The sequence below is a fragment of the Mesoplodon bidens genome, assembly GCF_964165515.1.
Source record: "Mesoplodon bidens genome assembly, chromosome: X".
Taxonomy (NCBI): domain Eukaryota; kingdom Metazoa; phylum Chordata; class Mammalia; order Artiodactyla; family Ziphiidae; genus Mesoplodon; species Mesoplodon bidens.
In genome coordinates this window covers 121,135,099-121,161,725 of record NC_138163.1, presented here as the reverse complement: position 1 = coordinate 121,161,725, position 26,627 = coordinate 121,135,099, and the positions used below count along the sequence as shown (strand labels likewise).

At 37.9% G+C, this 26,627-nt stretch overlaps 2 protein-coding genes across 2 annotated transcripts in view; one reads left to right on the top strand and one right to left on the bottom strand.

The window, feature by feature from the left end:
• The window catches only part of LOC308608555 (uncharacterized protein), a 934,308-nt gene that overhangs the window by 300,525 nt on the left and 607,156 nt on the right, over positions 1-26,627 (bottom strand). The gene's annotated exons all lie outside the window — the stretch shown is intronic.
• Positions 7,107-9,110, top strand: DDX53 (DEAD-box helicase 53; the record flags this gene model as incomplete). Its single annotated transcript, XM_081222172.1, is given in 6 exon segments — positions 7,107-7,562; positions 7,566-7,691; positions 7,697-7,831; positions 7,835-7,918; positions 7,920-8,477; positions 8,481-9,110. Coding segments are annotated over 6 exon segments (1,989 nt in total).

Sequence of the window (26,627 nt, the reverse complement as noted above, 5' to 3'; positions counted from 1 at the left end):
TAGGAAACCACTCATCCACTTTCTCTGTATGTATTTGCCTATTCTGGACATTTCATATAAATGGAATAATAAAATAAGTGGTCCTTTGTGACTGGCTTCTTTCACTTCACGTAATGTTTTCAAGGTTCATCTACATTATAGCATTTATCAGTACCTCACTCCTTTTTATTGCTGAATAGAATTCCATTGTATGGATATAACACTTTTTCCTTATCCACTCATCAGCTGATGAACATTTGGGTTATTTTCACTTTCTGATTACTGTGAATAATGTTATTTACATCTAGGTACAAGTTTATGTGTGAACATGTTTTCATTTCTTTCGGATAGATACCTAAGAGGGGAAATGCTGGGTCATATGTATGTATGTATGTATGTATGTATGTATGTGTGTGTGTGTGTGTATGTATGTATGTATGTATGTATGTATGTATGTATGTACATCTTTATTGGAGTATAATTGCTTTACAATGGTGTGTCAGTTTCTGCCTTATAACAAAGTGAATCAGCTATACGTATACATATATCCCCATATCCCCTCCCTCTTGATTCTCCCTCCCACCCTCCCTATCCCACCCCTCTAGGTGGTCACAAAGCACCGAGCTGATCTCCCTGTGCTACGTGGCTGCTTCCCACTAGCTATCTATTTTATATTTGGTAGTGTATATATGGAATCTTAAAAAAAATGGTTCTGAGGAACCTAGGGGCAGGACAGGAACTTTTAATTAATTAATTTCTTTACTTATGTTTGTAAAAATCATCTATTGTGCTTTTTTTTAACATCTTTATTGGAGTATAATTGCTTTACAATGGTGTGTTAGTTTCATGAAATTGGGAAAATTTCAATCCTTATTCTGTTAAATATATGTTCATACTCATATTCTTTCTCCTTTTCTGGAACTCCAGTTACATGAATATTAGAACTTTTGTTACTGTCCACAGGTCCCTGAGGCGCTGTTAATTTTCTCTCAGTCTATTTTCTCTAGGTTATTAAGATTGGGTAATTTTTAATGTTATATCTTCAAGTTCACTGCTTCATAACTCTCTCTTATCTATCCTTTTTTGAGCCCATGCAGGAATTTTATTTTGATTATTGTATTTTTCAGTTCTAAAATTTCTATTTGGTTCTTCCTTGTACCTTCTACTTCTTGCTAAGACTTTTTTTCTCATTTGTTTCAAGTATGTTCATAATTCCTCACTGAAGCTTCCCCCCCCCCAAATAATGGTTGCCTTTACATTCTTTTCAGATAATTCCAATGTCTGTTTCTTCTCAGTGTTGCATCTATTAATGTCTTTTTCTAATTCAAGCTGAGATTTTTCCGGTTCTTGATACGATGAGTGATTTTCAATTCTTAGATGTTTTGTACATAAGAAGACTTCGGATGTTATTTAAATCTTTTATTTTAGCAGACTTCCACTGACACCATGCTGGTGTGGGAAGTTGAGACCTGACTCATTACGGCTAGGCAGATGCAGAAGTCCTGGCTCCCCAATCAGACTTCACATGCTCTGTGGAGAAAGTAAGGTATGCCTCATTACTGCTAGGTGAGGGTGGAAGTCGAGGCTCCCCACGTGTTTCATGGGTTTCTATTGACATGATGGGGGGTGGCGATGGGGAAGGCATCTCATTACCTCTGGATGATGTTTAAAACATACACTTGAAGACTGGAGCTACTGGGACACCACCCCAGTGTGGAGAGGTAGTGTATCTCATTACCAATGGATGAGGATGGAAATCTAGGCTTCACACTTGGCTTCTGTTGACAGAGCCAGGAGAGGTACATTGTGGTTTTGGTTTTCTTTTTTCTGTGATGTGGGAGCAGGGCAGTTATTATCAAAAAGATTTCTTTCTTGCCAGGCTGCTCCTTTCCCAGTCCTTTGGCTTAACAAAACAACAACAACAACAACAAAAAACACAAGTTTTTCTTGGGACTTTTTTCTGGCTGGGTTGCAGGCTTCTCCAGCACCCAATCCAGGATATAAGGGAGAAAAAAGCAAACCCAAGGAACTCACCATTTTGTCATTCTTCACATCATTCCTCAGTTGGTCTGCCTTCTCTCCAGATTTCAGACTTATTATTTGTTTTACATATAAAATAAATGAGGAGAAATAGGGAGAAATGTGCCTATATCTCCCTGTCCAGAATCAGAAGTCTCCCCTTTTTTACTTTTTTAATAATGTGGCCACCCTAGAAAGTTTAAAATTGTATCTGTGACTCACACCATGTTTCCAGGGGACGGAGCTGCTATAGATCTTAGCTTTCTCACTTGCAAATGAGAGGTTATGAGGGATGCTCTCCAAAGTCAGTCCTTTCCACCTCTAAAATCCCATGATTCTAGGGACTGTTGTTTGGCTTCTGTACATAATGCAAATGATGTAGATAATACTCTTGTTCTTTCCACTTACCTACACCATAGCTATCAGAATTGAAATAGTCCTGGAAAGCCCTTCAAACGCCTCAAAATAGAGCCAAGGGATAACTGAAGGTTATTATTATTTTTAAAATGAATGTCAATATGTTAAAAACTTTCATGGGAAATAGTTGGTAAGCAAGAATTTCTCCAAAGGTGCTTATTGCAGGTGCTAATCTGCTTACAGTATTTTTTTTTTTTTTACTGTTTGTGCTGAAAGAAGAATTAATTACCTCAACAGCCTCACTTCTTCATATACCTAAATAATGCATCCCCTCACTCTGTGGAGAATAAACCAACTTTGATAGAGAAAGATTTAATGGGTAGCTAAAAATAGCACTATAATCTCCTTGAAAGAACTCCCAGCACTCCCTCTTCTCTCTCCTTTTAGAAAGACTTTCCTTTTCTGAAACAGCTAATGAATGGTTCTTGTTTCCTTGCGATTCTCTCCCTCGTCCCATCCTCTCACACATTTTGAAAGACTATTAAAGTTCATTTTCTTCCAATATTCATGATAAGCAATCTTCTCGAAATCCACGGCATCATTCACAGAACAATCCCGGTAACTTGCTCAGGAAACCCTGGTTTCCTAGAATCCTTATTTAAACATCAAGACAGTGGCTTTCAGCCTCAGTACAAGATGTAAAGTTCTCCCTGCAGCACTGCAAAGTACCCCAGTGGTCCAGCTGTGTCTCATCCCAATTGCTCCCCTTGCAATATGTGTTTCTCTATCACTCCACAAAAAGGGCCTTCTTGAAAGTTATTGCTAATTTCTTCCTATCAAATTCAGTAGTCTATTTACCTCCTGTCCTTTATGAAGCATTTTACACTGTTTGCCAGGCCTTGTCAACATGTTCTCTTGCCTTATTTCCTATTATCATGCTTTCTTCAGATTCTCTTGAAGTTTTCTTGTTTCTTCGCTGGGCTCCCTGTCCTCCTATTCTCATTATCTCATCATATGAATTCTCTGATGCCTAAAGATATTTGTAAACCTGACTTTCATTACTCTCTACTTATTGGGAAGAAGAGCTAAGTTATTTACCATGCCTTGCATGAACGTGAATATACTATGTAGCATCTACCAATTTTAGTGTTTCCACATGAAAGAGGAGGAAAATACCTACTATGAAGTTGCTGTGATGATTAAATGAGATAATACATTTTAAGTGTTGGACATACGGTAGGACTAAAACTTATTAGTACCTTCTTGGATCCCTTTTCTTTTTAGCTATTCCTTTCTATGAATTACTACTACCACAGTGTGTCAATGTCAATGTGTCAGTCCAATGTACTTAAAATACCACAAACACAGCCCCACCCTTTACTTCACTGCATCCTGCTTTCTCCATATGGACCTGCTTCCCTAATTAATACTGACAGTGTCCCATGACTCCTTCACTCTAGGTTCACTCCCCGACTTCTTTTTTTTTTTTTACCATATTAATTTGAAACTCATTTGACTGTCTTTATGGTCCCTGAAAGTTCCCTTTTCCCTTCCCCTAACCCGAACTATCTTTCTCCACTTCCCCTTTCTCTGTAACCTGAGTTTTCTGTCCCAGTCCTTCAGGCTGCCCTCATCTCTTTCCCAAGGCCACATCGGTTTCTTCCCCTGAAACTTTAACATCTTTCTATCTTTAATTCCACGCCTTCTAGTGGAAGATCAAACCTCCAGCCCTTATAGGACTTTGTCTCAACTCTCCAGCCTCCCAGCCCTTCTTGCTTGCCATCATGATCAGTACCTGATAACATCCTGAATTGTGTCTATTTGCTAATGTGCTAGACGAGTGCTTCTAATTTGGGGGGTTTCACATACCAATAACTTTTGAAAACCATATCTAGCTACTGGCATTCGTTTAACACTTTTTGCCCTAGTAAAGACCCTTAAAAATCATTTGTGATCCTCACTTCCTTTCTAAAAGGATATTTTACAAAAAAATAGAAAGGTACAAGCTTAAAAAAAAGTTTAAATCGAATAAATTTAGACCTATGAAAAAATGTATCGCCCTTATTTTTTTCATTTTGATATGGACCAGAGGAAACTATCAGGGAAATTCTTGAACAGGCATTTGGGAACCTCCATAATTGTCTCTATACACCTACTGTTTCTGTGATATGAGTAATTAAGATTTGGAGAGTTCCTATTCTGAACGAGGTAGTGTAACTATGTGTATGTCTCTGTGTGTATGAGATAGGTAATGGTATGTCATTCTACTGATAGCAGAACCAAGGAATAAGAAGTTTGGAACTTGCTCAAGGATTCACAGCTAGTAAGTGGTAGAATTTAGAGTCAAACTCAGTTATTTAGGCTCCAGTGTTCTTGGCCACTGAGCCATACTGCTGCCATGTCTTTAGACTTTACAGTATTTAGTATGGTTCTGTGTACAAGGTAAATGCACCAATATGTGCAATGATGATGACAGCTTCTGCCATAATATATAGCATCTGCAGAACATAATAATGGCTGTGTGTGTGTGTGTGTGTGTGTGTGTATGTATATAACATCCAAGTAGACCATTTCTACAGGTACTTACAAATGGTACTACAAAGAAGATTACTAGTTGTACAAAATGTAACAACAATTGCAACTAAACAGGAGGTGGGCCTTTGAGGGGCATCTGGACTTGGTGACTCGCTTCCAAAGAAGAGAGTACAGAAAGGGAGAAATAATAATTTTACAGTGGGGAAAACCTGGGTAATACCACTTGACCAAGTGACCAAGGTTAACAATACCAGTGACAGGTCATGTTCCATCAGGCACCCTTCCCCTCACCCCATACGACTGACAAGAAGGGAACCTCATTTCTGTGATATTTTTTTCCAAAAATCCATAACCCAAGTCTAATCATGAGAAATTATATCAGGCATACCCAATCTGAAGGACATTCTACAAAATACCTGACCATTATTCCTCAAAATTGGCAAGGTTGTGAAAAATAAGGAAAGCCAAAGACTGTCACAAATCATACATAACAGCTAAATGGTGTCCTGGACTGGATCCTGGAACAGAAAATATACTGATGGAGTTTAGTTAATATTAACAGACCAATGTTGATTTCTTATGTGTAACGTGTACCATAGTAGTTTGAGATAAGATTAGAGGAAACAAACTGGTTGAGGAGTATATGGGAAGCCCTTGTACTATCTGTGTAACTTTTCTATAAATCTAAAATTATTCCATGTTAAAAGTTTAATGAAAGCACTGAGAAGAGGTTCCATTGGCAAATTCCTTTGAAAACTTTGGGTTAAACAATGCCAACTGCTTTACACCTGGAACTAACACAACAATGTAAGTCAACTATACTCCAATGAAAATTAAAAACAAAACAAAACAATGCCCAACTGAGTTTCTCAGTTCCTGTAATCATCAGAGCTTCTGAGACATCTAATGCATATTGTGACTCTGAGAAGATGCAAGGTGCTGTATTTCCAAGACATATTTGGCCAGCAACCTTTTTGTTCCTTCCAAAAGCATCTTTGCAGGATAAATACTGACATAGACAAGGCTTTTCCCAATGTGTCACAGACTTTTACACCTGATATCCAACCGTGTTCAAGTTTTAATCGGCAACTTTGGCTGAAGAGAGAAGATACCATGAACATTTAATTGGCAGAAGACTTGAAACTAGAGGGTAATATAATGGAAGAGAGAATCAGCATTAAAATTATATTTAATATGCTGCATCAATTGACCAAACTTAACGGGTTGAATATATAAGGATAAATATTTAGTGTACTTTTATTTAAACAAAGAAAAAACCAAAAATCAACCTCTGGAACCATACAAATAAAAGCTGGATGTCCACCTGCCCAGATTGCTGCCAGGGTGTCTTCTACACTGCACCTAACAAATTACTTTTACATAGCCTTCCAGTGCTAAGATGTCTGAATCTATGAAACCACAGGGAAGGGAGAAAATTTAAGAGGCACTGAGAAAAGTGGCAAATTGTTGAAAACACCTCCAGAGTTAACGTCGACCCCACTCTACCTCTCTTCTAACCAGCATCCCTGAGATAATAACCAGAAACCATCTGAACAAATGTTGGAGTTTAGCTGAAGGATCAGAGGCAACAATGCCATCCCTAAACATGCACCTAAGAGATTCCTGATGTTATAATTTAAGAGGACAGGGAATTGATGATTTTATCTAGCCCCAGTATTGTTGTTACTCAAAAAGAAATTTACCGAAATAAACATACAAATATATAAACAAGTAAGTTGATTTTTTAAAATTCACTATTTTTTTCCTCCTATGGAAATAACTGGCATATTAAAAAAAAAAAAGACTATGTGGTTCAGTTCAAGGTGTGCTTCAAGTTGGCTCCCACACTGAGCCAAAACCAGCATGAGGCCAGCCACTGAAGCACCCAGGACACAAAAGTTGGGCAAACACTCTGGATCCTGTAAGTGCCCGTAGAGTCAGCCCCTGAGAGCATGTGTCACTTTAACGTTTGTGCAGAGGTGTCTGCTCACCTCACTGTAGTCCCAGCCCTGTGACTGGTCAGCCCAGCCAAAGCCCCTCCCTGACACTACATCATAGACTAATTCCTTAGCTGACTGCTGCATAGCTAGCTACCTACCGGTGGCAGCCTGCTTGGTGGTTACCAGCCTGACCTGATGAGAAAGAGGTTCGAGGCCACATATTTTCCCAACCCTAGGTAGGCGAGAGACCAGCACCAACTTTACCATTATCCTGAAATGGCGGGGGTCCCAGAGCGGAAGAGGGCGGAGCCAAATTGGAGAGCTCTCAGGGCCAGCCAGGATGGGATGGGTGGCAGAGACAGGGGCTGCAGCAGCACCTCCAGCCACCTGGAGCCCCGGGCTTTCGGCTCCCAAGAACAACCGCTCTGCTTTCAAATAAGGAACAGTATGGTTGGTGAGGTGATTGGTCATGGTGGATCAAAAATAAAAGACATTCAGGATATGACAAGCACCAAAATACAGATCATAAAAGGTGATTCTCAAGCAGAGGTAAAAATTTTTGGCAGCAAAGACATGAAAGCCAAGGCCAAAGCAGCTACAGAAACTCTTGTTAAGAAACAAGAAAGACACTACAGTTCAGAATCCAGTGTTGATAATGCTGCATCCCAACCCTCTGTTGGAAGAGGCTCAAGCAGAGATAACACTGCTAGAGGAGCTCAGCCACTGACAGACTAGGATCAAGTAAAGGCCGAAGTTGTACAGTGGGAAAAAAGAAAATGGGCAGATTTATCACCAATTAAGAAAAACTTTTACATAGAATCCAAAGCAACAAGGTCATTGTCTCAAGTGCAAGTAGACACTTGGAGAAAGGAAATTTCAACATAATGTGTGATGACTTGAAAGATGGTGAAAAACATCCCATCCCCAATCCGATTTGCAAATTTGAAGATGCTTTCCAGCATTATCCTGAACTTATGAAAAGCATTGAAAAAGCTGGTTTTTGAAACCCAATGCCAATTCAGTCACAGGCATGGCCTATTATTCTACAAGGAATAGATCTTACAGGAATTGCCCAAACTGGAATGGGCAAAAACACTGTCCTATTTAATGCATGGGTTTATTCATCTCCGTTCTCAACCAATATCTAGAGAACAAAGGAATGGACCCAGCATGCTAGTCCTTACACCCACTAGAGAATTATCTCTTCAGGTGGAAGCTGAATGTTCTAAGTATTCGTATAAAGGTCTTAAAAGTGTTTGTATATATGGCGGTGGAAACAGAAAAGGACAAATTCAAGATGTTACTAAAGGCGTAGACATCATCATTGCAACTCCTGGAACACTGAAAGATCTGCAAATGAACAACTTTGTCAACCTAAGAAGCATAACCTACTTAGTCTTAGATGAGGCAGGTAAAATGCTGGATCTGGAGTATGAACACCAAATAATGAAGATTTTATTAGCTGTGCGCCCTGACTGGCAGACTGTTATGACAAGTGCAACTCGGCCAGGTACCATTTGTCGACTTGCACAATCTTATTTGAAAGAGCCTATGATTGTTTATACTGGTACTCTGGATCTAGTTAATGTAAACACAGTGAAGCAAAATATAATTGTTACCACAGAAGAAGAAAAACGATCTCTTGTCTGAGAATTCCTACAGAGCTTGTCACCCAAAGACAAAGTCATCGTGTCTGTCAGCAGAAAACTTGTTGCTGATGACTTATCAAGTGATTTAAGTAACCAAGGCATAACTATACAATCCCTGCACAGTGACAAAGAACAGAGTGATCATGAGCCAGCATTAGAGGACTTAAAAAGTGGAAAAGTGAAAATACTGATTGCTACTGATTTAGCATCCCGAGGCCTCGATATTAGTGATGTCACACACGTATATAATTACAATTCTCCATGGAATATTGAAGAACATGTAAACAGAGTAGGGCGTACTGGAAGAGCAGGAGAGATGGGCATATCAGTTACCCTTATGACTCAAGGTGATTGGAAGATTGCCGCTAAATTGATTAAAGTTCTGCAAAGAGCAAATCAGAGTGTCCCAGAAGATCCTGTATCGATGCTGAACGATACAAATTACCTAGACAAAAAAGGGATCCAAAAAATAAATCAAGAAAATCTTAAGAAAAATCCAGAAAGTTTTACTGATGGCTACATTGAAAAGTTGTACCAGGCTGCTAGAAGATTCAAGATATGTTCAAGTTATGCAGTATTCATGTTACATAAGGAAGTACTGGAAACCTACTGGCAGTTAGAAAACATTTAACCAAATTCTTAATAAATACCACCACCAAGCTTTCAATGCATGTTCCTTAATAAAATCAAAAGTGTTTTGAAAATGAGAGAGTGTTTTGTGCTGGTTAAAGTCTACTTTCTTTTAGAGCCTGCCATGTCCAGCTGTGTCTTCTCTAAAAGACTTGGTAGAAGACAACAACGGTGCTTTTCTTGCTTTAAAATAGTTGTACTGGATTGAAACATAGTTTTCATCAAGCTTATCCCAGTCAAAATATTTTATTTCCCCCAGTGGTTGGTGACACGATTCCTAAAAATATTTCCACTATCATTCCCTAATTTTTAACATTCATTAGAAAATAAATGCTCAATCTTTTAGAAGATTCCATAATTCTCTTTTTTCCGATAGGTGTGACTAATAGAGCAGAGTGTCTGACTCACTGGGAATCAGATCCTCAAATGAATTCTCACTAACCACTGGTTAAAAATTCTGGGGAGGTCACTTGCCTTCTGTAGGCCACACTTTTTTACACTAATAAATTGGGGTGGTTATATGAAATAATTTGGGGGTCTCCTTCACCACTAACTTCTATGATATTATAACCAAACTGTGTATCCCAGCCTTATATTAACACTTTATTTTCTAATCTAGGGGAAAATCACACCTTGGTGTAACAAACTGAACAATGAAACCCCTTTTAATGACCAGAATAGTGCATTCTGCACTTCTATTGATTTTTGAAATGTGACTCACAGGTTGTCTTTACTTTCTTTTCATCTTATTTTTCAATTTGTCTTGAAAAGGTCAAAACCACATATACACATCAGAAGAAAAATTAATGTGAAAGAAAAATCTCTCTTCTGTACTGGGAAAAACATTAAAAACCAAATGACATTTTTGGCATAGGAACCAAGTTTAGTACAATTCCTAAATCTATAAATCTCTCTCTTACCTTTCATTTAGAAGCAATATGCATCTTCTCACATTGCAAGAAAATATCCTCGCAATGACACTGAATTTTATAATTCAGTGTTTATGAGAACATTATAATTAGTCAAGCCTTAAAACTTCTGGCAAAAAAAAAAATCATCCAGCAATCTTTATTCCCAACATGCCTTAGCTGTAACTGCAGCAAAAATTCTGAAATTAAGTGAAATAAAGAGGTAAACATTCTAGGTATAGGTGGTTAAGGTTTAGAGTCTGACTTTAAAGGCTTGTTATAAAGACCTCGATATCTCTTGATAAAATTAAGAACAATGGTAAATATTTTTGAGTGTTGAATATATACCAGGTGCTTTGTTTTGTAATTGATAATCTTTATTTAAAACCCACTTAGAGGGTAATCTTACCCCTATTTTGCAGAAGATGAAAACAATGTGAGAGGAACTAACTTGCCTAAGGTTACTAAATCTGGTTAAAGAGGAATTATGTGCTATTTTAACTCTGATGTGCCAGATTCCAATATTTCCATTCTTTTTACGCCAATACAAGTTACTATGTGCAAGGCAATATGCTTGTCTTGAGATTGCCCACATGTTCAGATTTAGTGAAATAGAGAAGTATGTGCCAATTTACCCTAATGCAAAAGCAGTCTATAGCAGAACCTGAGAGAGAAGCTCAAATGGCCTGTTCCTGTTCACTCGGAGGAGAAATGATGAGTGTTTAGCAAGTTGGAGTATATGTTATTTGCCAGAGTTCCTCTTAGGGGCAATGCTGTATTTGTGAGAGAAAAGGGTAACAATTAAACCATTTGAGATAGAAAGTGAGGTTCCTCAGTCACGTTCAAGTAACAACAAAAATTATCACTCAATGAGGAAGAAGAGGAAAGAAACAAGAAAAGGCTGAAAAGAAGAGCTACTGTACAGGGAAAGCTAAGTAGAAATATTAATAGAACAGTGGTTCTCAACCAGGGGCATTTTTGCCCCTTCCCTCCAGGACACATTTAACCACATGTGAAGACAGTATGGGTTGTTTTTAACTACTGGGGGTGTGGGGTGGTGTTGGCAATGTGCTGCTGGCGCCTAGTGGGTAGAGGCCAGGGATGCTGCTAAACACCCTACAATCTACAGGACAGCGCCCACACAACAGAGGATTATTTGGTCCACAACATCAATAATGCTGAGATGGAGAATCCCTGAGAGAGCATAAGCAAAACAAAACAAATCTCATAGTAACCAAGAAAGAACTTCAGAGGAAAAAATAGAGGATTTTAAAATTATATCGTGTGGGTTGTACAGAATATAACCCTACAACTTTGTTATCCTTGGTATAGTATGCATCAGTGGTTCTCCACCAAGGCCAATTTTGCCAGTATCTGGAGACAGATTTGGCTGGCACAGCTCAGGGGGAGGGGTATTGGCATCTCCTGGGTGGAGACCAGTGGTGCTGCTAAACATCCCATAATGCACAGGACGACCCCCCAAACAAAGAATTATGTGGTCAAAATGTCAGCAGTGCCGTAGTTAAACCTTGCAATACATTAAGCAAAACATCCCCCCCTCCAAAGTCAACTGCGGAGAAACCAAGAAGGGAGTTCATCCAGGAAAACAGGAAGAATTCGTATTTCTTGTACACTCTTCAATATAAAATTCTCCATCAACTTTCATTATCTTTGGTATAATCTGTATCAATGACTGTCAATCAGAGTCGCTTTTGCCCCCTAGGGGATATTTAGCAATGACTGGAAACATTTTTGGTTGTCCCATGTAGGCAGCAAGATTGCTACTATCATGTAGTGGGTAGAGGTCAGGAATAAACATCCTATAACACACAGAACAACACCCTACAACGATGGATTTTTTTTTTAGCCCAAAAAGTCTATAGTATTGAGGTCAAGAAACTGTGGTTTACATTGACCAACAAAGTTTTTGTGAGTGAACTGTTTTTTAGAAACTCAAATAAGTATTTAGTTGTGTGTCTAAATTGGAACGGAGTAAACGCAGGGCACTGACACCAGAGACAAAGTATGAAGATTCAGCTGACCTCAGAGTTATTCCTATAAAATGCTTAGCATGATAATTAACATTCAGTAGGTACTCAACACCTATTAGATCCCGTCCATCTTGCCTCTCCCATCACCCGTTATATAATGCTTGTTTACAATTCTGGGTGCCATCACTCACATTGCTTCCCCCTGTCTGGAATGTCCTTTCTTCTTCCACTCTGCCAGGTCAAATCAGATTCATCATTCTGGGTCCAGCCCAAGTGCTACATCTTCCCCAAGATCCTATCTGCTCTCCTCCATTTCAAAACTTCTGTAGCTCTCTCTACCTACCAATAATGTTGACATGTGCACCATACTAGTTTGCATACCTACAGAGACAATTTGAAAAATTCAAACTAATTAAGAGGAATTGTATTATCAAATATTTAAATACATTATAAATATATAACAGTTTAAACAGCTTTATCCTATATAACTAACAAATCATGAGAGAACCATCCAGAGCTAAATCTGCATAAGAAGCTAGTATAAGGGTGGAATTTTTTTAATCAGTGAAGAAAGAAAAGTCTGTCCCCAAACAAATTTTTAAAAATTAAAAAATATATAATACACACATACATACGATACGTATCAGGACCAATGATCAACCATAGAACTCCTACTATTAAAAAACATCCCACTAGGGCCTCCCTGGTGGCGCAGTGGTTGAGAGTCCGCCTGCCGATGCAGGGGATACGGGTTCGTGCCCCGGTCTGGGAGGATCCCATATGCCGCGGAGCGGCTGGGCCCGTGAGCCGTGGCCGCTGGGCCTGCGCGTCCGGAGCCTGTGCTCCGCAACGGGAGAGGCCACAGCAGTGAGAGGCCCACATACCGCAAAAAGAAAAAAAAAAAAAAAAAAAAAAAAAACATCCCACTAGATTCTGGCTTTTTATAACAATTAAAAACTTGAAGATCATATAGGAATATAATTTCTGATATCAAAGTGGAAAAAATTTTAAACATAGAAGCAACCACAGAAAATGCAAGGTAAATATTAATAGGTTTAACAATGTAAACATGAAATGCCAAAAATACTATAAAAGGCAAAGGAAACATAAGAAAAATAATTTAAAATATATCACACACTCATAGTTATTTATATTTAATGTACAGAGATTTTTACAAACAATAAATGAAGGATGAATTTCAAAATAGATATATGGGCAGAAATGTAAAGGACAAGTCACCAAACACATAAGTGAACAATAAACATGTAAAAAAGTGCTTAACTTCTTTATAAACAACAGGATGAAAATTAAAGCAATGATACAACTTTTTTCTCTAGAAAAATTGGCTGTAATTAGAAAAAACTGGGAATACCTAATACTAGTAGTGACACAGGGAAATAAACATTAATAAATTATAATTTTGTAAAAGTATGTTCCTTGGAGGGACAGTTGAGATTATGCATAAAATTTGCACATGTTTAATAGACTTGGACCCTATAAATCCCTAAGGATTATATATACATACCAAGATGTATATACAAGGCTATTTACCATAGGGTTGCTTAAAATAATTAATTTTTGAAAAAAACCTCAAAGTGCAATGATAAGGTACTAGTTAATTGCAGCATATCTATTCCTGATTTGGAATAGTAGAAATCATGTTCTTAAAGAATATTTAAAGGAAAGTAGTTTATAAAATCAACTCATTTTTAGAAAATTACATGGGTCCATATATCAATACAGGAAAAAAAACAGATGAGCTGGATGCACATAGACACACACCACTGACAGTCATAATTTTCCACATTATGCAATTATAGGTGGGTTTAATTCTTATTTTATTTTCTAAAATTTCTACAAAATAACATTACCTTTATTATAATAAAAATGATGCTGATATATCCGGAGAAAATGCTAATTTGAAAAGATACATGCACCCCATTGTTCATAGCAGCACTATTTACAATAGTCAAGACATGGAAGCTACCTAAATGTCTATCGCCAGAGGAGTGGATAAAGAAGATGTGGTGTATATATATATAGAACGGAATACTATTCAACCATAAAAAAGAATGAAATAATGCCATTTGCAGCAACACAGATGGACCCAGAGATTGTCAGACTAAGTGAAGTAAGTAAGACAGAGAAAGACAGATATCATATGATACCACATATGTGGAATCTAAAATATGACAGAAATGAATTTTGACAGAAATGAACTTATCTACAACACAGAAACAGACTCACAGATATAGAGAACAGACTTATGTTTACCAAAGGGGAAAGGAGAGGGGAGGGATAAATTAGGAATTTGGGATTAGCATACACAAACTACTATATAAATAAAGAACTCCTGTATAGCACAGGAGACTACAGTCAATATCCTGTAATAAACCATAATGGAAAAGAATATGAAAAAAATACATATAACTGAATCACTTTGCTGTGCACCAGAAACTAACACAACATTCATTGTAAATCAACTATACCTCAATAAAAATTTTTAGATGACGTTAAACATAATTTTTGAATAACTGAAGAAATTAATTCAAGAGGCATTGTAGTTGAAGGTATTCAAAATACAATCATCTGTTCTGTTTCACACGTTCAAATGTAAAAATCATTAACAGGAAACTTGTCTCTTTTCCACCACTGCATCTGAAGTGCTAAAAACGATGCCTGTGGAACACAGTAGGAGCACAGTAAATATCTGAATGAATTAATAAGGGGGGAAGGAAGAAAGGAAGGAAGGAAGGGAGGAAGGGAGGAAGAGAGGAAGGGAGGAAGGGAGGAAGGGAGGGAGGAAGGGAGGAAGCAAGGGAAATAGTGCATTGTTTTATTTTCATTGATCAAAAGTAAGCTTTTCTATTTCTGTTCCCTGTTTTGTGTGGTAACATCTACTTGCCTACACCTCACCTTCTGTTCAGTATAAGAATAATGTTGTGTTCTTACCACAAAAAAACAAAAACAAATAAACAAAGGGACACAGGAAATTTTAGGTGTCGGGTGTGTCTATTTCCGTTTGTGGTAAGAGTATCACTGGGTGTTTGCATATGTCCAAACTCATCAAATTGTATGCATTATATACGTGCAATTCTTTGTATATCAATAATACCTCAATAAAACTGTTAATAAAAAAGAAAGAAAAGAATAGAATGTGGCTTCCAACTTAGAGATCCTTTTTTATGTTGTCCTTTTACATGTGACCAATGGGAACTCCAGTTCTGTTTCTTTGTTTTTTGTTTGTATAATTACATGGATTTCACCATCAGGATTGCTAACTCATAATCAAAATAAAAACTCAAAAATGATCAGATGATGTTGTTAAAAGAAAAACATGATGTTGCAGTACTGTTGAAGAATATGACTCCACTTTTATTTAAAAATACTAACTGTATGTGTAAATATCTCATGCGTGTTTGTCAGTACTTAGGGACAAATTTGCCAGGATACACCAAATTATTAATAATGGGGAGCAAGGTTGGGAAAAAGAATCAGTTATGAAGTTCTCTTACATTTGTAATAAAAAGTATTTTATGTATGAATCCTGGAGATGGTATATGTATTATCAAGATTAAGTCTGAGATTTGACCATTCCACCTTCTTTTTCAAGAAAACAAACTGGAGAATCTCACAGAAATCTACATTTGCACAGAAATAAAATTTGTGGGTTCTTTTTGATTTTACTTGCAAAATTTGGAATTGTTTTCTTTTTAGGAAAAATCCAATAACTGCATGAAAAAGTAAAAAAAGAAAGACATAATTACTTATACAGATATTATGAATTCTGTCCATGTAAAGAAATATCTTTCTGATGCCATTATGTAAATGAGCAAGAAGAAGATGAGGAGGAGGAGAAGGACATGATGATTATGGTTTGTGCATGGCACCCACATGAAGGGGCATTTTTATCTCATTTTACAGGTCAGGAGACAAATGTTCAGAGAGGTCACATAGCTTTCCCAAGTTCAAACAGTAGGTAAATAGTAGAGCTAACTAGCTCTGGGCTGAAAATTAGAGATCAATAAAGAAGCAAGGTAAAGTACATAGAAACAAAGGACAGATGAGAGAAGCATTATTAGGGAAAGCACAGGGGTACCTCACTTTGTACAAAAAAGTACCCTGAGCAGGTACTTTCACACTAGGTAAAGTTTTCCTTACTCTTCTCCCCAGGCCTAGTGTCTCTGTAGTTTTCTAGCAATGGAGAAACCTGCATGGTAAACTGGAAGTTGAAAATGACAGAACTACAAACATTGATTAATGCAATCAAGCTTTTCAGAAGTCCTTTTAAAAGATGAGTCTCAATAGTATGGTTGGCATCTGTTCACTTAGGCATTTAGTAAACTATGAGCCACAACAACAATACAGGAAAAGTAAGAAATGATATGAAGAAAGACTGCAATAAAGCCTTCATATTCCCGTCTGAGGGGAATGGATGGGAGTGCAAGATAAACAAGAGAATCTGCCAGTATAACAAGTCATAAATTCAGTAGTCAATTTATAACCTCTAACATCTGAACTTCTGGCAATAAAATTATGAAGTGCCACCTTAGCAATACTCAGGGTGGCAGCCACTGGTGGTTTACCTACCCAGTAATTACCCACACCACCTCCTTCCTATGCCCCTTTCTATCTGCTGGCATGACCCACTGCCCATTATTAAGTTGAAAAAGCCAGGAATTCACTTTCCTAGCCTCCCCTGCAGCTAAAGCATAGGCATGTGACTCAAACTTGGCCTATGGGACTGACAGGAAAGTCTTCTTGGCAAATTTAAAGAAAGATCTTCCCCCCTTAAGAGGCATGTAAGGATGAACTCTCCTTCCTGCTTTTGTACATAGTTGTGCAAAGACATGAGGTTGTGACAGTCATTTTTAGACAAGAGGAAATAAGTCTGAAGACTACCAACATGCTAAGCATGGCCGGATGTAAATTTGGAAAGCTCCTGGATCCTGGATGACATAACTGCTGCTGAATGAAAAGCCATGTGGCAGCTATGGAGGTGTGCTGCTCAGATTCTCTGTTTGAGAAAGAGCTTGCTGGTCAGTTGCAAGGAGTGTAGTTAGTTGATGGCCCCCAGGTATGAGCAATCAATGGCAGCATCTGAGCTGAGGCCAAGCCCTTCCAGAAAGTCCTAGCCAATAACTGAGCACAGTGGGGCACTGGGGCCCAGTCATTTCTGCCCAACATGGGACTCCTCTATGGGCCATATTTCCATGCTCTGCTGGGCTGGCTGTGGGTTTCTCGGAGCCTCACTGCAGTCTTCTTCCTTTTCGCTCTGCTTTCAAGGTATCAGACGTGGGCCGTGGTCAACGATCATCTCTGACTACTCCTGATCCTTCTCCTCTGCATCTTTCAGAGGTGTTATATCCAGTAAATACTGGACCCAACAAGAACACCCAGGAATCTCCTACCTCTGAACTTTGCATAATATGAAATAATAAATGTTTAAGTCATTATTCGTTGAGTATTATATTATCCAAAGCATCTTAACTGATAAATAGGAAAAATTGCCCGACAGTACCTCCTGTTGAGACAGTGAATTTTCCATTACTAACAGCCTCCAATGAGGTGTACTTTACTAGGATGAGAGTTGACTACAATAAGCAAATTGAACGCTTCCTCTAGATGCTTATTTAATGGGGACACTAAAAACACAGGATTCTACAGGGAATTGCTGTAATTTTATTTTTAAAAATTGGAAGCATATCAAGCAAGCTCAGCTTTTGAACGGTCGGCAGCAACTAGAGGAAGAGGTGAGAAACCAGCACAGTAGAGAACTTGAGACCCAACATCAAGGTCATCTGAACCAACAGCTTTAACAGCACTCACACTTGGATGCACCTGGAGTACCATCATTGGCTCTGACAGATTTGAAATGTAGCTGACCAGAGAATTCCTTGCAATCAACAACCTTGAGGGACTCAGAGTGAATAATTCTACCTAATGGAGATACATAGACAAAAGCAACGGGAATCTTCTCTTGAACACAAGGGATGTTTAAAAAATCTTTTCACACAGAAGGGAAGAAGGAGAGAGGAATTGATGGACCATCTTGGCTTTTCCACCTGAGCTGGAAAATCCAATTCAAAAAAAAAAAAAAAAAAAACAAAGGGCAAGTATTTTCTAAAAGATTAAGAAATTCAGCAAAACGTTTCTCTCCCTCTCCCCTCCCTTCCTGTACCCTAAGCACCTTGCCCTTAATTTAAAAAAAAAAAGGTAATTCAGGATTTCTTGGTGTATTCATTGGATAAAAATCTATAATTAAGTGGAAAGATGGAAGAACTGGTCCTCTCTCTTTATGCTGACTCCTCCATTTCACTTCCCAAGTATTGCTGAAGCTGGTCAGTGCCATTCAAGTTCACAAAACTGTAATCTTTGACATCTCCTCCTCACCTAGCACACAAACAATAGTGCAAGCCTGTTACTGCTTACCACTACCTGTAAATGTTCCCTTTCAGGTCCCTTCTACTGCAAACTTCTGTTTTCTTCGAGCCCTTCCAACAGGGTAAAATGTCTGCACTGATGTTTCCCCAGGTTAAATAAAGTCCATACAATCATCCAAAGCTTGCAATTTGTGGTGAACTTTCAGCAATAAGTTCACTGATGTGTTTTGGGGTCCTAATTAAAGTTTCAATTGGAACCCCTTTCTCAGAGTCAGCAAAATCTCTTTGAAGCCTGAACTAATTGCTTTTACGCTTGTGTCCTCTGAAGACCCATATGGTATTTTCCATACATATTTTAATTTTCTGTGGAGTCAATGAACGTGGCCTTGTCACGTCTCTTCCCAGGCATTTGTTTTTGTCATGTTTGTAGGCCTTTCCTACAACATACACACTCTTTTACAATGCCTTCCCATGAAGCACCATGAGACATTCCATTTCAACTTTACTCTCTCGTGGATAAGACACTGTAAAATGATGTTAACCAAAGGGAATAAGCATTTTCTGCATCTGGGAAAGAGTCTCCTCCTTACCCCTTCTTCTGTGTGCGTGTGTCCAGTTCTGCTGAGAACACACAGCCTGCCTGACCACTACCTACTCCAGACCTCACTCTGTCATTCAGGGCTCAGAACATCATGCATAATATGCAGAATAAGCTGAACTTACTATTCCTATAGATGAGAGACAAACATCTTTCCCCCTTTATAGAAGATACTGGTTGCTGCCTCCAGATTCAAGCGTAACATAATGGTTAAGCGTGAAGTCTTAGGAGTCTGAAAGACCTGCATATGAGTCTCAGTTCCATGAATTTGGGTAAGTCCTATAAAGGCCCGAAGTCTTGGTTTTAACAGCTGTAAAAGATGGACGGTTTTAATTCCTACTTCATGAAGATTAGATTATATAAAGCACCCAAGATTAAAAAATATTAACATTATACTCAATGTTTTTTTAAAACAGGAGAAGATGGTATGGGGAAATGATGGTCACACTTAGACCAATTCAACCCATCAGTCTCACCAATAAATGTTAATGTATCACAAAAGACTTTCCAAAATGTGGTAGTTTTGTTTTGGGAAGTGCTTCCATGGAGAGGACACTTGTTGGGTCTACCTGTGGAACATGTATGCTCTTGACCTTTCTTTCTCTCTGCATGCCTGCCCCAGCCTTCTCTCTCCACAGGCTGCCTTTTGCTGTTTTTCCATGCACATGGTGGAAGCTGGCTGATTCCACAACTCTCTGGTTTAAATTACAACTGTTCATGATATCAGTCTAGATTGAGCTAGACTGTCTCAGCTCCCAGTTTATATTTCTGTAACAGAGGATCTGATGGGTCCAATTTGGATCAGGTGTCCCCTGTGGTCCAAACAAATGTTGCAGGTGGGAGGGCTGGTGGTAACAGGGCTCTCTATCAAAAACGTAGCTGCTAAAACCCCATCCCTGTATTTGAGGGATGATGAACTTAAGAGAAAAGGGACCTTAAAGGCTACAGTATTAAATTGTTTTCCTTACTAAAAAAAACTCATACATTTATCAAGTTACAGATCCAGTTAGCAGCTCTAGTTGTCATGCAGAGACTATCAAAGTTCTTTTTAGGCATTTATTTGAAATATGAGCATTTTCATACTATCCAGACAATCAACTCATTGGTTTAATCATGATTATTTATTTTATCACATATTTTATTTATCCCATTTCTGGAAACTTTCGTAAGATCATCTGATGAGCAATACCTACTTCTAATGAATTTTAATAACTATTTTCCAAGGACAGTGCTCACAATAACTTTTGTATCATTTCCCAAGCCTATTCTTTGTAAAATCTGAAACTTTTCAATTAATAAACTTTCATGTCTAAAATAAGACAACTCATATCACTTAAATTTATCTGCCCCCATAACATGAAAGTTAGTTTCATTATCATATAATCATACTTAGATATTTATATATTAGCACTAAAAATATATGTTGAGCTTTACACTGGTGATTTAGGTAAGACAAAGCTGTTTCTTGGCACTATCTACTTTTTATATCATCCCAACCCACAAAGAAATTGATTTAGGGTAACTCTCTCAAATACAACATAGATTTGTTTTCTTCTTTACTACAAATCTAATTCATTATCATATCTTGTTCATTTATTATTGATGGGTTAGCTCAATATATCAGTTTGCAATGATAAGATTTAAGTAGTCCATGTAGAAAACTAAATAAATATTAATCACACTGGCTGCTTCAGAAAATATCTTAGAGTACAACCTTGGCTGTGCCCGAAAATATAAATCTCAAAATTGTACAAAATATCACTTGAGGTCAAAGAACCTTGAAAAGAAGGAAAATAAACTATGTGGTTAAATGTGGATTAAACCTCTGAAGGAATGATGTTTCAAAGGCAAAATTGGTTGGTTCACAGGAACGGTTTCATGGAATTTTTCTTGCAAAATATTTTCTTTGCTATCATATAGACAGCCCGTATGTCAGTCATACCGAGTATTATGGTAGGGCTAGGAGTTGAACGGCTTTTCCCCCAGCTTTATTGAGATATAATTGGCATACAGCATCATGTAAGTTTAAGGTATACAATGTGTTGATTTGATACACTTATATGTTGCAAAATGATTACCACCATGGCGATACCTAACACTTCATCACATCACATAATTACCACTTCTTTTTTGTGGTGAGAACATTTAATATCCACTCTCTTAGCAGCTTTCATGTACATAGTACATTATTATTAACTATAATCACCATGCTGTACATTAGCTCCTCAGAACTTCTTCATCTTATAACTGGAAGTTTATACTCTTTGACCAACATCTCCCCATTTCTCTGACCCTAAACATTTTATATACATCCTGTCCATCCCAACTCTAAACAGAGGAAAACTCTAAACTCAACCAAAATTTTGTGCAGAGAAAAGAAGAAATGACCTAGGTCACTGGTCTTACATGCTTAGATTGCCAGGGCAAATGATCTCCATCACTGGTGGCAAGGCCCACTGTTTATTCAGAAACCTAATTCTGTAGGTTTTCATGGCAAGCCATGGTGCTTCCTGAGCCCTCAGCCATGAGCTGGTGCAGACTGCTTTACCTAGCAGTAGCAAAGTGAGAAAATGTACGTGCAGAGGCAAAGCCCTATGTTTAGAGTGATGACAGAACTTCCAAAATATGGAGTCTCTGGCAAGTATACACATCCCAGTCTCGTACCTGGGCCCTAATTCGTTTGACTCTGGAGTATGCAAAGAAAGCATTCATTATTCTGTCAGCAATTCCACCATTTGACCACCTGAACTACCCTTGGATATCAGATCACATGGCCTAGGATAGATCAGGGGCCTCCAGGGAGATTATCACCAAAAAATGACCATTGTGACACTGGTATCTAACCATGCCCCTGACAGTACTGGGAAGGGACAGCTGCACTTGTGAGGTCAGGCTAGGGTCTTTCTTCTGGAGCTTAGGTAATGAAAAGCTCTCTGGCTTTGAAAGCAAACTGATCTGGGTCCAGTACCAGCTCTACCATGTTACTGATACACTTTAAAAAAAAAAATGAGGGAATTCCCTGGCGATCCAGTGGTTAGGACTCCACATTCTCACTGCCGAGGGCCCAGGTTCAACTCCTGGTCAGGGAACTAAAATCCACAAGCAGCACAGTGTGGCCAAAAGAAAAGAAACATACAGAACATTTTTTAAAAATAACAGACATATACACCTAAATTTAGCAAATGTTAATATTTTATCACATTTATTTTGCTAAGAAATTTAAGGGACTTCCCTGGTGGTCCAGTGGTTAAAACTCTGCACTCCCAATGCAGAGGGCAAGGGTTCGATCCCTGGTCGGGGAGCTAAGATCTCGCATGCATGCTGCACTGGTGTGGCCAAAAAATAAAAATAAAGATGTGAAAATTTTTTTAAAATGAAGATGAAATTTAAGATTATGGAGTGCTACAATTCTTCTACTTTATCGTATTTCCCTTCTTTGTACTCCAGGTTAACTACTCGAAGTCGGTGTGTATTCTTCCCATGTATAGTTTAATGTTTATTACATAGACATGTGCTCACAAACAATATATAGTATTTTCTCCATGCTTTAAATTTTACAAAAAAGGTGTCATGCCATATGAATTCTTTTGAACTTTTTTCCTCATTGTGCAGTAAAATTTAGCAAAGCTGATTTATGTAGATCTGGTTCATTCATCTAAATTGCTGAATAGCATGCCATTCTATCTATGCCTATGCGACAATTTATTCATTACTCTAGAGACAGATATATAGATTATTTGCAGGGGTTTTTTTTTTTTGGTATTACAAACAATGTTCTTCCGAATATTCTTATACTTGTCTCTGCACACGTGTGTAGAAGTTTCTCTAAGGCATATACAGGACTGTTATTCAAATAAAATACACCAATATGACCATGCCAGTAATTTGCAGCATGTTTAATTCTGACTGGTTGGTGCCTCTGAAAGCAGTTACCAAGTATTTTGAATATCACCTAGAAGAGCAACCTCTGGGTCATAAACTATGCACAGCTTCACCTTCACTATATATTACCAATAGCTCTTCAAAGTGGTTAAACCAACTTACACCCCAACTAGTAGCTTAATATGTGCATTCTTGTTTCCCCACAATTCATACTGTTAGGTTTTCTTTCAGTGGTCTGATGAGTATGAAATGTTATCTTGTTTTAATTTGTGGTTTCCTGATTACTAATCAGGTGAAACATCATCTGTTTATCAACCAGTTAGAACACTTCTTTTGTAAATTGCCTCTCCTTTTGTAAAATGGAGTCTTTACTCCATTTTCTTTGGGGCTAAATTTCTCTAGTTGATTTTTAGTTGTTCTGTATTGATTCTGCATATTAATCCTTTGTCAAGTTTAAGGATGCTAGTATCTTCTTGCCATCTGTCCTTTATATTTCATTTTCTTTATGGTGACACTCTATAGAATACCCTCTTTTTTTGCTCTCTATATTTGGGTAAACCATGTAAACTCTCAAAGTCTCCATTTACTCATTTATAAAATGAGGACAATAATGCCTTCTTCACAAGATTGTTGTGAGTAAAAATAATAAGATAATAAATGTACAGGGCAATATTCAATAAATAAATAGTTTTCTTCCTGTGGTCCTACCCTCAGACAGAAGGAAGAAACAAGAGCCCACTACTATGCAAATATCTTCATTGAGCTATGATGTGTCAAAAAAGAAATCATGTGGATACTTAAACAGAATGATGAGTTAACTGGATTACATAACTCACTCAATAAATATTTATTAAACCCTTTCTATGTGCCAGGCATAGTATTAGAATGGGATGCAAAACAGATCAAGGCTTGTCTAGTGAAAGAGAGAGACAACAAGCAAATTTACTACCACGTCCAGATGAATAAAACAAAGTTCAAGAGGATTACAAAAATAGAGGGGTACAACTTCTGATTGGGTGGCCAGAGAAGTCCCAACATGAAGGCGAATGGAGCAGAAACCTAGAAGAACTGAGGAAGGGAGCCATGTGAAGAAGTACATGCAAAGACCCTGAGGCTCTACCATACTTGTCAATCAAGGAGAACAAGGATAGTGTGAGGGAAGGAAATAGCAAGAGCACAGAAGTAACCAGGGACCCGACAATGACCTTGGAGGTCATGGTAAGAATTCTGAATTTTAAGTGCAATGGAATGACCCTGGAGGGTTTTCAGCAGAGGAATGGCATGTTATAACTTACATTTTTAAAACCATCCCTCCAGATGGATTGGGAGTTTGGAATTAGCACATGCAAACTATTATATATAGAATGGATAAACAACAAGGTCCTACTGTATAGCACAGGGAACTATATTCAATATCCTGTGATAAACCACAATGGAAAATTAAGAAAAAGAGAAAAAAGACAATAAAAGGACCCCTCCAACTACAGGATGAAGAGAGGGCTGTATCAGTAGAGGAGGGGAAGTAGGGAGACCACAGGAGACAGTCTTTGTCACACTGAAGCTTTATAAAGCCATTCTGATAATTTCCCAGGACTCATAAAAATAAGCTACTCTGAACTGAAATCTCAAATGCAGCAAATGGTGTTATTTCCATTTACTATTATTGGACAAGCCACATTTAACCCAAACCCAGCAAAACATAAGAAATAGTGGAAAAACCAAGTGACAGATAAATACTGCTAAACTTGTTTACCTCTCATTTGCTCTGGCCAGTTTGTACATTTTTCTTTAACTCAAAGAAATCAAGACCTATTTAGGACAGTTACTATCTGTGGATAAAATGGTGTCAAATGGCTTAGGTAAAAGCAGTAGTTTCCCCATGATTAGTTTTTGAGCATTACTCCTTGGTGATGTGCAGAGGTCATACCTTACCTTCCCTCTCAAGATACGCTGGCTATCTGATAATGAATTTTCCCAATACTGTCTCACTCTCCAAGGTGTTCTAATTGATTTTTCTCCCTGTTGTTTAGAATCTCAGGCTATTTAATTAATGCATTTCTTTTACACAAATAGAAAAACTCAGCATGACCAAAGTCAGAGTGGTCAATCGCTCAGTGCTTCCCTGCCTCCTAGCTATAACACCTTATTAGGTCTGATAACCCCAGCCTGCCTGCCAATCCACAGTTGCTTCCCATTGTGTTCTTCAAAAAGTTTCTGCTTCTGCATTGAAATCACCAGTTCGATTTATTATGAAATTATTCCTAGAACTGATCTTCCCAAACCGTGCTGTGAAAATGAATAACCTAGAGATCTTGGTAAAATGCAGATTTGAATTTAGTCAATCAGGGGCAGGGCTCAGGATGGAGCATTTCTCAGGTGATGCTGATGCTGGTGATCTGAGGACCACACTTTAGTAGTGAGGTCCTAGGCTAAAGGCAACCACAACATTTAACACTATTAAATTTTTTTTCTTATATATAAAAAATATATAACATATACATATATAATATATGTGATGTATATATAAAATATATGTTCATATAAAAAGAGTGTATTTAGAGCAGTTACAACTCATGGATAAAGAAGCATCAAATGGCTTGGGTGGTAGTTAGTGCCATAATTTTTTTTTTTTAGAGCATCATTATTTGCTGAAAGAGGGACTCAACGCTCAAATTGAAATTCTGAAAACATATCTAAGTATGGTATACATAGTAATGATATACCACCTTGCATTAATAACCTAAATAGCTATTTCTCCTATGAAGTAAGATCTTTTTACGAAAGACCTTTGGTAGAATTTCTTCAAAGTCAATAGCTCACAATGCTGAATGCGTAAAACCCTCAGCCCTGGCTATCAAAGTACACCCCCAAAACCAGCAGCATCAGAATCACCTGGAAACTTGTTAAAATGTCAAACCTGGGGCCTCACCCGAAGTTTACTAAATGAGAAATGCTGTTCACAGGGCCCAGCTATTTTTGTTTGAACAAACCCTCCAAGTGATTCTGAATTTTGAGATCTACAGCTCTATAGGACTAGTTGTTTTATTTCCATTTCTAGATATATAACATTCATATGAGTTTCTTAAATACACAGGAATGGTAGAAAGAAAATACGACCTCCATAAACTTCATCTTAATAGTGCTTTGCACATATAAATGAATTAATACAAACCTGGCAAAAGGGGAAGATTTGTATAATTTTCCCCACAATTTACAATATAGCTACCTTCTTTACTATTGCAACTATTAAGTATTCATTGCATGAAGGAGGAAACCCAGGATGTGATACAGACATTAACATTTTAAATTTGGGGTAATTTATAGCAAGCAGTAAGCTCTCTGGAGGCCAGCTTGATATTGCTTTGAGGGCCACTTCTCAATTTCTTATACAAAGAATATCTAGTCATTGTTCTTTTCTCATCTCAAAGTTTATTCCTCCTGAGAAGATTCCATTTGAACCATCCCCTCTATATAATTGACTATTTATATGCAGCTATTACTGGCAAACTTCACCCTCTTGAGGGCCACTACTCATGCCCGGGCCTGACTGTGGGATACTTTTATGATGAAATGTCACCAGAAGACGAGAATCTAACTATGGAACAACTCCAGGCTGGTTTTCTAAAGCCTTCTATGGAAAAATGCCATCAGGTGCCACACATGGGTCCACTTCAGTCCTGGGACCTATTAAAAAAAAGCTCCTCAGAATTAACTGGTAAATTCTAATAAATTTCTAGGTGAGAGAGTTCCCCTGAG